General features: G+C 42.8%; 2 protein-coding genes across 9 annotated transcripts in view; both read left to right on the forward strand.

Moving 5' to 3' along the window:
• The window catches only part of sh2d3ca (SH2 domain containing 3Ca), a 62,213-nt gene extending 56,724 nt beyond the window's left edge, over positions 1-5,489 (forward strand). The window contains exons 11-13 of the mRNA XM_077019057.1: positions 464-575; positions 1,391-1,597; positions 1,738-5,489. Coding sequence (XP_076875172.1) covers positions 464-575; positions 1,391-1,597; positions 1,738-1,913 — 495 coding nt within the window. The 3' untranslated portion in view covers positions 1,914-5,489. The remainder of the gene's footprint in view (positions 1-463; positions 576-1,390; positions 1,598-1,737) is intronic.
• A 5,807-nt stretch (positions 5,490-11,296) lies between these two features.
• The window catches only part of urm1 (ubiquitin related modifier 1), a 29,435-nt gene continuing 27,942 nt past the window's right edge, over positions 11,297-12,789 (forward strand). For 6 of the 8 annotated variants that reach the window (XR_013133612.1, XR_013133613.1, XM_077019060.1 and 3 more), the window contains exon 1: positions 11,454-12,387. Coding sequence is in view for 6 of the 8 variants with exons in the window: in XM_077019060.1 (XP_076875175.1) it covers positions 12,302-12,387 (86 nt within the window). In the remaining 2 variants the exon portion in view is untranslated. Of the gene's footprint in view, positions 11,403-11,453; positions 12,388-12,789 lie in introns of those variants that run through there. The other 2 variants (XM_077019061.1, XM_077019065.1) reach the window with 2 other exon arrangements.

Genomic DNA, 12,789 nt, shown 5'->3' on the forward strand with positions numbered 1-12,789 from the left:
ACGTGGGTGGTGTGTTTGTCAGATCTCAAGGTTATAGCAGGTGTAGCTAACGCGGGTGGTGTGTTTGTCAGATCTCCAGGTTGTAGCAGGTGTAGCTAACGCGGGTGGTGTGTTTGTCAGATCTCCAGGTTGTAGCAGGCGTAGCTAACGCAGGTGGTGTGTTTGTCAGATCTCCAGGTTGTAGCAGGCGTAGCTAACGTGGGTGGTGTGTTTGTCAGATCTCAAGGTTATAGCAGGTGTAGCTAACGCGGGTGGTGTGTTTGTCAGATCTCCAGGTTGTAGCAGGCGTAGCTAACGCGGGTGGTGTGTTTGTCAGATCTCCAGGTTGTAGCAGGCGTAGCTAACACGGGTGGTGTGTTTGTCAGATCTCCAGATTGTAGCAGGTGTAGGTAATGTGGGTGGTGTACTTGTCAAATCTCCAGGTCTTAGCGGGCAAAGCTAACACGGGTGGTGTGTTTGTCAGATCTCCAGGCTGGAACAGACGTGGATGGCTCTGCGTCAGAGACACACCGAGGGCGCCATCCTGTATGAGAAGAAGCTCAAGCCCTTCATTAAGGCCATGAACGATGGCAAAGGTTAGGCACAGCTGAACACAGCCCACACACGTTAATACAGTTACACAGCTGAACACAGTCCACACACATTAATACAGTAGCACAGCTAAACACAATCCGCACACATTAATACATTAACACAGCTGAACACAGTCCACACATGTTAATACAGTAACACAGATAAACACAGCCCACACACATTAATACAGTGACACAGCTGAACAGTCCACACAAGTTAATACAATAACACAGCCGAACATAGTCTACACACGTTACTGCAGTAACACAGCTAAACACAGTCCACACATGTTACTACAGTAACACAGCTGAACACAGTCCACACACATTAAAACAGTAACACAGCTGAACACAGTCCACACAAGTTAATACAATAACACAGCCGAACATAGTCCACACACATTACTGCAGTAACACAGCTAAACACAGTCCACACATGTTACTACAGTAACACAGCTGAACACAGTCCACACACATTAATACAGTAACACAGCTGAACACAGCCCACACACATTAATACAGTAACACAGCTGAACATAGTACACACACGTTACTGCAGTAACACAGCTAAACACAGTCCACACGGTACTACAGTAACACAGCTGAACAGAGTCCACAAACTTTGGCAAAGTAATACACAGCTGAACACAATCTGCACGTGTTAATACAGTAATACCCAGCTGAACACCGCCTGCGTGCATTACTACAGTAATACACAGCTGAGCAGTCCACACATGTTGCAACAGTATAAAAATGTACTTATACCAGTGTACTAAACAGTGCAGTGAGGTTTATAAATGTGTGTGTTCCTCCCCCAGAGAGCTCTGTCCTGTCCAGCACGGTTTTCCCTCACATAGTGCCAGTGTTGTCTCTGCTGGAGAGGGGTGTGGCTGTGGGGGAGGGGCTTGAGCCATGGGAGAACTCTGAGTGTGGAGTGGATGTGGTTATGAGCCACCTAGAGGCAGCCCGCAGTATTGCACACCATGGTGGCCTGTACCGTAGCAACGCTGAGAGCAAGCTGGAGGGTATGACGTGTGTTTTAATTTATCCTTTACCTTCTGCTTTATTTATCACATAAAATACCCAACTCAAACTCTGTGTGTGTGTGTGTGTGTGTGTGTGTGTGTGTGTGTGTGTGTGTGTGTGTGTGTGTACATGAGTGCAGGTTTCCAGGAGAGGGAGGAAGTCCTGGAGATCTTCTGCACTGAGTTCCAGATGAGGCTTCTCTGGGGTAGCCGTGGCTCAGAGGGAAGTCAACCTGAGCGCTACGAGAAATTTGACAAAGTGCTCACAGCACTTTCCCACAAGCTCGAACCACCCGTACGCCACAGCGAGCTGTAGCAACAACCCCACAACAAATCACCACGTCCACCAACCCCACCACTGTTGCCAACTCCATCAACCACACCCACAACCCTGCTGTGTACTGCACCTGGCCATAGGGCAATCCATCACCTCACTGCTACACCCACACCGGGGCAAAACCATTATGAAGATATGGGAGGGGAGGAAAGTGGGGGAACAACTCACTCCACCCTCCATCTCCCACCCCCAACTATCAGTCCCAATTCCATCACCAACTCCCACCACCATCTCCACCCCCAAACACTCACCACCATCTCCACCCCCAAACACTCACCACCATCTCCACCCCCAAACACTCACCACCATCTCCACCCCCAAACACTCACCACCATCTCTACCCCCAAACACTCACCACCATCTCCACCCCCAAACACTCACCACCATCTCCACCCCCAAACACTCACCACCATCTCCACCCCCAAACACTCACCACCATCTCCACCCCCAAACACTCACCACCAACTCTGCCCCCAAACTCCCAACCCCAACTCCCACCACTAACCCCAACAAAAAAGGCACAAATCCCCAAACATTACAGAGCTGAGGACAATACCAGAGGAGTTTAAACACCTCTAACTGATGCTGGACGCTGTGATAGAGGAGCTGGAGCCATTGTTAGCTGTAGACTCGGTGACCCTGGATGGGCACGTCCGTCAGTTTCAGCTCAGAGATCCTGCAGGCTGCATGGTCATCGTCACATGTCAGCACGGGGACGCTTACAGAGACACTCGCGCACCCCACACTCGCACCCACACCCAATGACAGAGCGCAGGTTTCCAAATGATAATAATCAAAAGGACACTTGCTGGTCAAAAACTTTTTGTTAACTTTTTGTTATTTTTAGTTCTTTGCATTTTTTCATTAATTTGTTCAAGGGGCAATAAGTAGCAAGACCTGTGAAGTAAAGACCTGTCACAAAACTGACGAGGCTTAAAACACCTCAGGAACATTACTACACAGCCTAGTGTTCAGGGTTAGGGTTAACTAGGGTTATGGTTAACTCTTACCCTACTGGGTTAGGAGTTAGGTTTAGGGTTAGGTGGTAAAGTTATGGTTAATGCTTACCCTAATGGGTTAGCATTAGGGTTAACTCTAACCCTACTAGATTAGGAGTTAGGTTTAGGGTTAGGATTATGGATAGATGGATAGCCGTATAGATAGTATAGATGTGTACAGTCTTTTATATTACTACCTGAGCTTGATGATAACACCATCATTCTTGGTGAAGATCTCTCCCTGGTTCTTGGTAAAAATTTCACTCTGGTTCTTGGATCAGATCTCCCCTGGGTTCTTGGTCAAGATCTCACCCTGGTTCTTAGTCAAAATCTCACCCTGGTTCTTGGTCAAGATCTCACCCTGGTTCCTATTGAAGTTGTTGAGGTGGCATCTTTTGGCTTCCATCTTAGGGTTAGGGTTAAGGTTAACTTTTACCTTATACTGGGATAGGAGTTAGGGTTATATAGAGTAAGGGTTGGGGTTAAGGTTAAATCTTACCTTATTGGGCTAGTGTTAGGGTTAACTCTAACTGTAATGGATTATGGGTTAAGTTTAGGGTAAATGTTAACCCTAACCCTACTGGCAAAGGGATCAGGGTAAGGGTTAACTCTCCCTACTGGGTTAGGGGTTAGGTTTAGGGTCAACTCTAACTCTACTGTTGTGAGCAGCAGTGCCCAAAGTGCTTGTGAGGATTCTACCTGAAGCACTGGTTCAAAAAGAGCTATACCTCTCTATACCTTAACACAGCTTGCTACACATCTTTAGACCTCTCAACACATAGCTACACCTCTATATACATCTATACACCTAGCTACACTTCTATACACCCCTATACACATAGCTACACCTCTCTACACCTCTATACACCTTTGGCCACTCTACACATAGCTATACCGCTCTACACCTCGATACACCTCTATAGGCCTCTCTACACATCTATACACCTCTCTACACCTCTATACATCTTGCTACACATGTCTACACTTATACACACCTCTGTACACCTTGCCACACCTCTCCACATCTACACACCTCTCTACACTTCTACACATCTCTCTACACCCCTTAACACCTTGCTACACCTCTCTATACCTCTCTACACCTTTATACACATTTCTATGCCTCTCTACACACCCCTCTACACCTCTTTACACCTCTATACACCTCTCTATACCTCTATACACCTTACTCTAATTCTGCAATGGCTTTACTTGAGTGAACACTGAAGAAATCCTGTCAGGAGTTTAATGGTTAACGTGGGTCTGCTCATTTCATGCTCTCCTTTGACCTGATAAAATGTAATATAAAATGTTTTGTTTTCTTCATTCTGCAGACATGGAGTGGGGGAGCAGAGGGGAGAGAGAGGTTTTACACCACTGAGTTTAGGAATTCCAGCTATTAGGTGTCATAAGTTAACATTTCATAAATGTAGACATTCCTAAATTTATATCATAAAGTCTTCTGGTTAGACTACTGCTTCCCCCACAGTTTCTTTTACATTTTACTTCAGAATACCGATCTACTGAGCCTCTTTTATGCTGTTAAATATAAGTCACATCATCCAGCATGAGGGGGTGCTGTGATGGCAACATGCATGCTGGGCGGGAGAACTTGGGCTCTGGGGAGGAGAAGACACTTGCTCTTCTGCAATCGCCTCCTCATCTTTTATTATTATTATTATTATTAACAATAATAATAATTTGGTTGTATACCCAGTACTGCTCCCAGAGTCATCAAGAACCTTCAGTCAGACATTTCAGTCACAAGATTGTGAAGCATGTATAAACAGACTGATCAGTATTATGCTGATACTGAATAGGCAGACTGATAGTGAATTAGCAGGCTGATAGTGAATAAAGAGACTGATACTGAAAAAAGAGACTGATACTGAGACTGATACTGAATAAAGAGACTGACACTGAATAAGGAGACTGATACAGAATAATAAGACTGATACTGAATAAGGAGACTGATACTGAATAAGGAGACTGATACTGAATAAGCAGGTTGATATTGAAAGACAACTCAAAGTGGTGAAGTCAACAAGCTTAATGTAATTCTATTTCATAATTCCACCCAATAAGAGCAAAGGGGTTTATTTCATATGGAAGCCAGTAGTTATGAGATGCAGCTTACTTCGATTAAGATGCAACCTATCAAAGATTATTACCAGGAAAACTGATTCTGGAGGCACTATTTCAGGTATTTTTATAAAGGCACACGTTAAAAGCAATTAGCGCTGTGGAGACACGGGAGTATTGAGGAATGGAGGCGCTACATATGCAATTCCACTCCTAGCCAGCAGAGGGCTCTGTATAGCAAGCAAAAAGGCATGAGACTTTTTAAATGCCTACTGGTATAGGACTAACGTATGTTTGGACTCTTTTTGTTGTACAGATTGATTAATGTGTGCTTATTTCATGATGTAAATAATGGAATGACTCTGGTGGAGAACTTGTTTAGGTTATTGTGTTTACATCTTCTTTCTTATGTGCTGTACATATCTTACGTTTTTCAACCTTTTTCCAGGAAATAAAACAGTAGGCTTGTGTCGAGGGTGGTGTTTGTTTTCTCGTTTGACGTTTCTCCGCCTCAACCCCCATCACACCCAATATGGCCACCACTACACACGGTGTCATGCCGACCTAACCAGAAGCTAGCTAGCTACAGCTGAACGGTTTCACCTAAAACATGTAAAAGTGAATATCTATTAGCTAACAGAGTCAAATATATAAACGTTTAAAAGAGTTTTAAAAGTTCAAAGTTTTAGTTTGAAGAAGTTTAATGTGAAGGACTTCAATTCCATTTCATCCAATTCATTGAACTAGCCAGCTAGGATAGTTTGCTAACATGAAGGAATTTAAGTTAGCTAGCTAGCTAGTGAACTATCGAACTGAGCCACTTAAGAACTGCAAAGAACAATTTACTCCTGGATATGACATTGTTTATTTAAAATGCCATACGTGTTGTTAACCCACACTTTCAAGCTAAAAACGAAATCTGAGCCATTCACTTACATAGGAATGGGCGGGGTTAAAAGTTGTACTGCAGCCAGCCACTAGAGGGCAGCTTACACACGGAGTCTTCACTTGTCCCCCGTTGTCGTCCAGTCCACAGGGGTGTCCCAAGTGGGTGTCCCAGCCTCTATTGACTCTATTGCCAAATGCTGCCCGTGTTCAAATTTTGTGGCTTGCAGCCTCTGTTGACCACAGCATTTTATAGTTCACCAGAAGATGGCTGTAGACTCCAGAAAAGCTATTTTATTTTTCAACAGAAGATGACATACTGTGTATACTGTGTGATGGCCCTCACACACATGTCCACTTCACCAAATCTGGCCCACACTGCAAAAAGTTTGGACACCCCTGACTTATATGTCTATGGTTCAGACCTGCTCGGTTTTAAGGCTGTCAGTGCCACGGGGAAGATTTGTTAATTTAGTTTAATGTTATTAAAACTAGTCTTAATTTAGATTATAAAGAAAGTACAGGCTGTATTTAAATATATATTTTACATTTGGTTATTACATTTATATTTTAAAGCCATATATTAGAATTTATGATCCTTTTTAAACTCTAATACTTAATGTACATATAATCACATCTCAACTGCCAACTCCTGTAGTTACAAATTCTAATCAGAAGGTGGCGATAGCATCTAACTGCACCAGAGGTGTGCGATCCAGTCAGCTGCAATAGCGGCTGTGAGGTGAAGTCACACAGTGATGATACTTTAATAGTTCCTATGTTTCAGTCTGTTTCAAACAGTCATGATTATAACAGAACATTAAATGAAGCTAGGAAGGATGTGAATGACCACTTTTGGGGGTCTTGTTAATCTGCTTGAGAAGTCCCGAGGACATATATGACCAAAAGATACTGAACTTAGACTGTGTGTAAATGCACACAAAGGATGAGGGAAAGACTCTGGTGATCTTTAGTGATCTGTTAAACCTGTAAGCTGTTCATACATGTGTCCCAAAGGACTTACACTGTCTAACAAATTACTGTGTGTCCATGCTTGATATGTGTATTTGCATTTGTATATGTGTGCCACACGCATTTGTGTATGTGTGTTCATGTGTGTGCGCATCCATGTGTGTGTGTGTGTGTGTGTGTGTGTGTGTGTGTGTCAGCAGCGCTACCCATGTGCCCTTCCTAAAATGTCCTCCTAAAGTGTAGCCTGCTATAATGACTTCATAGAGGAGATGGTACCAGGGGTTGGTGGTGGAAGGCCATGATGCAATCTCAGGGTGTATGTGTGTGTGTCAGACAGAATGCCTCCCTCTCCTCACAGCTGTGTGCCAGTCAGGGACAGGGCCTCCTGGCACTCTGGGTAGAGTGATGCCCCCAACAGGACAGGACTGGGAAAGACACAACAGGGTTGCACATCTGAGGTAGGGGTCAGCACGGATGGGTCCTGGGCAGAGTAGTGTGGGTGGGGCAGGGTGGTGTGGGTGGGTGGGGTGGGTGGGGCAGGGTGGTGTGGGTGGAGTGGCATGGGACCCTATTTTTCAAAAGTTGAAAAATACAAGTCCAAGTCACGAGTCTTTAGGCTAGATGTTCCAGTGTCTTTTAATTTGCTTCTCACATTCTTTACATGTTGCGTCCTTCGGTTTTGTGCAAGGATTTAAACTCCCTAAAGACTCTATGTACAGTAATATATATATATATATATATATATATATATATATATATATATATATATATATATATATATTAGTGGTGGGACTTTAACGCGTTAATTTCGATTAATTAATTACAGGAAAATTAACGCACTAAAAAAATTAACGCATTTAACGCATGAGACACTTTTGCACCGTGGAATGTTTCTCAGTGCACGAGTTCCAGTCATACAGATTATATGGATGCACAATAAGATGAGCATGATGGAGATGAGTGAAGACGCTACGCTGGTGGATGGGAAATATAAATATAAGAAACTTCCAGATGGAAGTAAAAACAAAAATAGTGTTATTTGCATTTTATGTAGGAAGGAGTTCGCTTATCACACGAGCACTTCCACCCTTCATTACCACCTCAACGCAAAACATGTTGGTACTAATGCGCAGGTCAGTAATGATCACTTAGCTGATAAATGTATTCCTAGTACGATAGGGTGAACAAACGTCTGTATTTTACATCCTGTCCCCTTTAAGTGAGGAAATGTCCTGGTTTTTAAATTACCTTCATTGGACCATTAAGACTGATTAAACTTAATCTAGACTGGATTAAACTTTCGCTAGTGACGCGCGCGACTCCGCACACCTCGCTCGTTGGTTAAATACCAGGACAGTTTACTGTTGACAACTCGTCTCTTTTATTTAAACATTAATACAAGCGAACACCCTCAAGAAAAATAACCGAATCCTCTCTCTCTCTCACTCTCGCGCACTTTTCCACTTGCACACACAACTTAACTTAAAGAAACAGTAACCCAATAATCCCTTAAGGATCATTACAATACTTTACGCATCACATTATTTGGTTATTGTGAAGAGCGCCCTAAATGTGGCTCTGACTGGGGATCACTGGACCTCTGTTAGCAACAAGAATTATCTTGGTGTGACAGCTCATATTATAGATGATGAATGAAAGATCCAGTCATTTGCTTTGAGCATGCAGAAGATCACTAGGCACTATGGAGATGCCTGTGGCAGAGGCCTGGGAAATTAAAGAAAAAGTCTACCATCTAAAATGGTATTAAAAAACATCTGATTTACTTCACTTCTTCTTATTCTTCCAATATCATGAGCAAAGCTCCCAAAATTAAACATTTTTGGTCAGAATTTCCAGTGTTCTGAAAACTGTTTGCTTTGTTTTCTGCACTCATCTATTGGTCTGTGTAGTAGACTGGTGGAAAAATAAACAAGATGTTGAAGTTTATGCTTATGTTCATTGATTCATTCATCATTCAAACTTAAATTAATATTTCTCATGTTAAATATTGAAATGCGATTAAAATGCGATTAATTTCGATTAATTAATTACAATGCTTGTAATTAATTCGATTAATTTTTTTGATCGCGTCCCACCCCTAATATATATATATATATAAACAAAAGATTGGTTTTAGAAATGACTCATATGAAAGCTGAAACCCTTCCAAATGAGATTTAATTTACAAAAATAAATTTGCTTCACTGCAGAAATATTGATCATTTAATGAACACAGAAAGGTCAGATTTTGGCAAGACAAAAGTTTTGTCACCTTGTCATATAATGCACCCAATCCTAGTTTACAGCCTCACCTGTGCTCACTAATTGATTGGTTAATTAGTGGGTGTGTATAAAAAGAACTCCAGCACCCCAAACCTTCACTTGCACTGCAACTTGACCTCTGACAACATGCCAAAAATCCATCCTGCAACTAAAGCCTAAGACGCTGAAGACCAAATCCACTGCAGAAGTGGCTGGTACCTTTTATGTGTCTCAGCGTCAAATACAAATAATTAAAAAAAGATTTGAAGAGACTGGAGATGTGACAACTGCTAGGGAGGAATGTTTGTTGGTTAGAAAATCCAAAGCCAGTCCTTCTTCCACTGCAGCATAGCTCCACCAGGCCTGGTCACCTCAAGTCCATGTGTCAACTAGAACAGTTTGTAGGATTCTGTCTCGAAATGGACTCCATGGTCGAATCAGTGCCCAGAAGCCAGCACTAAACAAAAGGCAGGTAAAAAACTGTGGCATTTGCCAAGGCCCACAGCCTGCTAAACGCATGGACGCTGGAAAAGTGGCAGCCGCTGCAAAATACTGCAGGAGACCTACTGGAGCCCGTATGGATCCAAGATTCACCCAGAAAACAGTCAAGTTTGGTGGTGGAAAGATCATGGTCTGGGGTTACATTCCGTATGGGGGTGTGCGAAACATTTGCAAGGTGTAAGGCAATATCAATAGCCTAAAATATCAAGAAGTATTAGCTACATCTTACATTCCCAATCATAAAAGGGGTAAAATTTTGCAGCAGGATGGTGCTCCATCTCTACATCAAAGTTCCACAAGGCGAAGAAGCTCAAGGTGCTTCAGGACTGGCCAGCCCAGTCACCAGACATGAACATCATTGAGCATGTTTGGGGTAGGATGAAGGAGACACCTTCTTAGGAGGCTCTAATGGCACCACAACATCATTCACCAGTGTTATGAAGCATATATTTGTATATGAAGGGAATTATTTGTTTGTTTTTCACCTTACTTTCTGTGAGTGACACAACTTTTGTCTTGCCAAAATCTGACCTTTCTGTGTTCATTAAATGATTAATATTTCTGCACATTTTTTTTTTTTTGTAATCAAATTTCATTTGGGAGTGTTTCACCTTTCATATGAGTCATTTCTAAAACCAATCGATGAATTTAAAGTCAGGTTATATGCTTTTGTTTCCACAACATGGATAAGCGACAGAACTTGTCAGGAACTGAATATATATTATTATATATATATATGCTGAAGTGTTTTATACTCTGGAGTATAGTACATGTATGATGATCTATGTAGGTTTGTGTAGGATGTGTGTCATGTCAACATGTGCCATGTTCCCACTGGCTTATCAAGTGCAGACGGACTGGAGTCCATGATTTCCATTCTGTTCCATATGATGAGCTCGCCACACACTTGCGCAACAATATTATTAAAGTACCAGCTCTGTTTTCTCAAGCACAGCAATGTGCATGTATCATCCACACACCAGAACCTCACACAGGAACTTATATTTTGCTGCTCCAGTCCTGGGAGGATTGGCCGTTATGTGACTGGAGCTGGCCCCTCCCCTCCCCTCCCTCGCTCCCTCCGGTCCCCGCCCCTTCAGCTCCGCCCCTCCCCCCAGGACTACGCATTACCACATGAATGACCGCCTGCAAAGGACCAGCGCGGCTTCGGACGGCAACAGAAGGCACGAGATTTGCAATTCAATCTGCCCGGGACGAACGGGACAGACATGTCAGCAATATGACGGAAATTGAAATAGTTTAGAGGAGAGAGGGAGTTTAGTGGAATAAGGAACCATCATACCTGCAAGGATCTAATGAATAGCTCTAAATTATTAAACCGTTTTAAAAATCATTTAAACTGAATTATTAATGTAAATGCCTGACTGTGGATATACTTAAGCACACTGCCCACAAAATCACTGACTGCAGTTTACTAAATAAAATTAAATAGTAGCATATATTATGGTTTATATCTAACATTCGCCAGTGTGGCTATTCTTTATGCTAATAAATTTAACACAACAATTACATGTGTTTTTCTAATAAATTTAACACAACAATTACATGTGTTTTTCTGGCAGAACTATAACCCAGTAATATATCCACGATATTGGAGGCTCAAGTTTCCAGTTGACCCTCCCCCTAGAAGTGAAATATCCAATAGGATGCCCCCATGAAGCCGTGACTTCCTGTGAGCTGTTACGATTACTTCCTGTTCGAAAGGAAACAGTATGGCGTCTCCCGTAGCGATACGTCTGCAGTTCGGGTTTGTATTCGCACTTGTTCGGTACATCGCTGTCGTCTGCTTACAGCTTACAGTCATTTAAACGTCTACGTCGCGTCTTCCCTAATGCCGTGTGGACGTGCATTTAACACTGTTTGCATTCACCCGTGGCGCCTCCGTGAACTCAGTAAACGAATGTGACGCACGTCGTCCCCGGCACGTGCAGGCGCGCTGAATCGCACGTTTAATGTTGCGCGTGCGCTCGTAGCGGGTTTGCCTGTTTTCCGCGTGATTAATTCATGTAGCATGCGTGTGTGGTGTTGGTTTGTTTCTGCTGTCGGTTTGGATTAACTGTTGAAGACGGTTGGTTTAAAATGAAATTAAAAAGTGATTTTAAATTGTGAAGTGAAATAAAAAAATAAGCAAATTTTAGAAATTTAGCTTTTTTAACGCATTGCCGTTGAAACATTCTGACCCATGATTTTACATTTTAAGTATTTTTTATGTTCTGATAAGAAAAATGTAATTTTACATGTGCTGATAAGTGTGTGAATTTACAATAATGTGATTTTTTTATATATACCGCAATGCACCTCATTTATGTGTTTATACAACCATAATTTCAATTTCCCAGCCAAAGTGCTGCCAGACCCAGACTCTTAAATCAGATAATATCCTCATTAAGACATTGAGTCACCTCCATCTGACGTTATTATTGTACAGCGTTTATCCTGTACGTAGGCCCATAACCTAGCCCCTGTCTGTCGCTGTCTGAACAAACCGTATATTGAAGCCAAGAGTGCAGTATAAACGTAACATTTGGCACTGAATAAAAGAGTTCACAGCTTTTAAGTCCTCCCAGAGTCCTGGGTCATGCTCTGTGGGGAGAGAAGAGAGCTGGTGTTGGAGTGGGGCTGTGTCGACGCGGGCGAGCACACTGAATGTGGCGGAGTGTCACTGGCCTGCTCGAGTGGGCGGCCAGCCAAGCGCCGGCTTCAGGACACAAGCGGGACATTCTCCCCGAGATGTGAGCCTCCTTTATCAGCCTCGCACCTGCCTCACGAGCCCTTGCCTGCTCCGTCTCATTCGCCATGGCGACGTTTGACTGACACGGACACCATCTCGCTTTCAGGAAGACACTATCTGTCTTTTATCCATCTTTTGCTGGGTCTCTTTGATTTATACGTTACCCTGTATGGAAAGACCGAAGTAGCCCTGCAAGCTTCTGTTGGTGTGAACAGTTGTCTCTCACACAGTCGGGACTGATCCGCGTGCTCCGTTCCCAGTAGCTTCAGCTCTTGCTGTTACTAATCGTGGCCTTGGAGATGTCAGAGACATATACACTACCAGTCAAAAGTTTGGACATACCTAGTTTATTTATATTTTTAATATTTTCTATTAAAAAAACAGTGAAAGTATCAAAATAATG

Source organism: Brachyhypopomus gauderio, chromosome 10 (assembly GCF_052324685.1).
Source record: "Brachyhypopomus gauderio isolate BG-103 chromosome 10, BGAUD_0.2, whole genome shotgun sequence".
In the NCBI taxonomy this organism is placed as follows: Eukaryota; Metazoa; Chordata; class Actinopteri; order Gymnotiformes; family Hypopomidae; genus Brachyhypopomus; species Brachyhypopomus gauderio.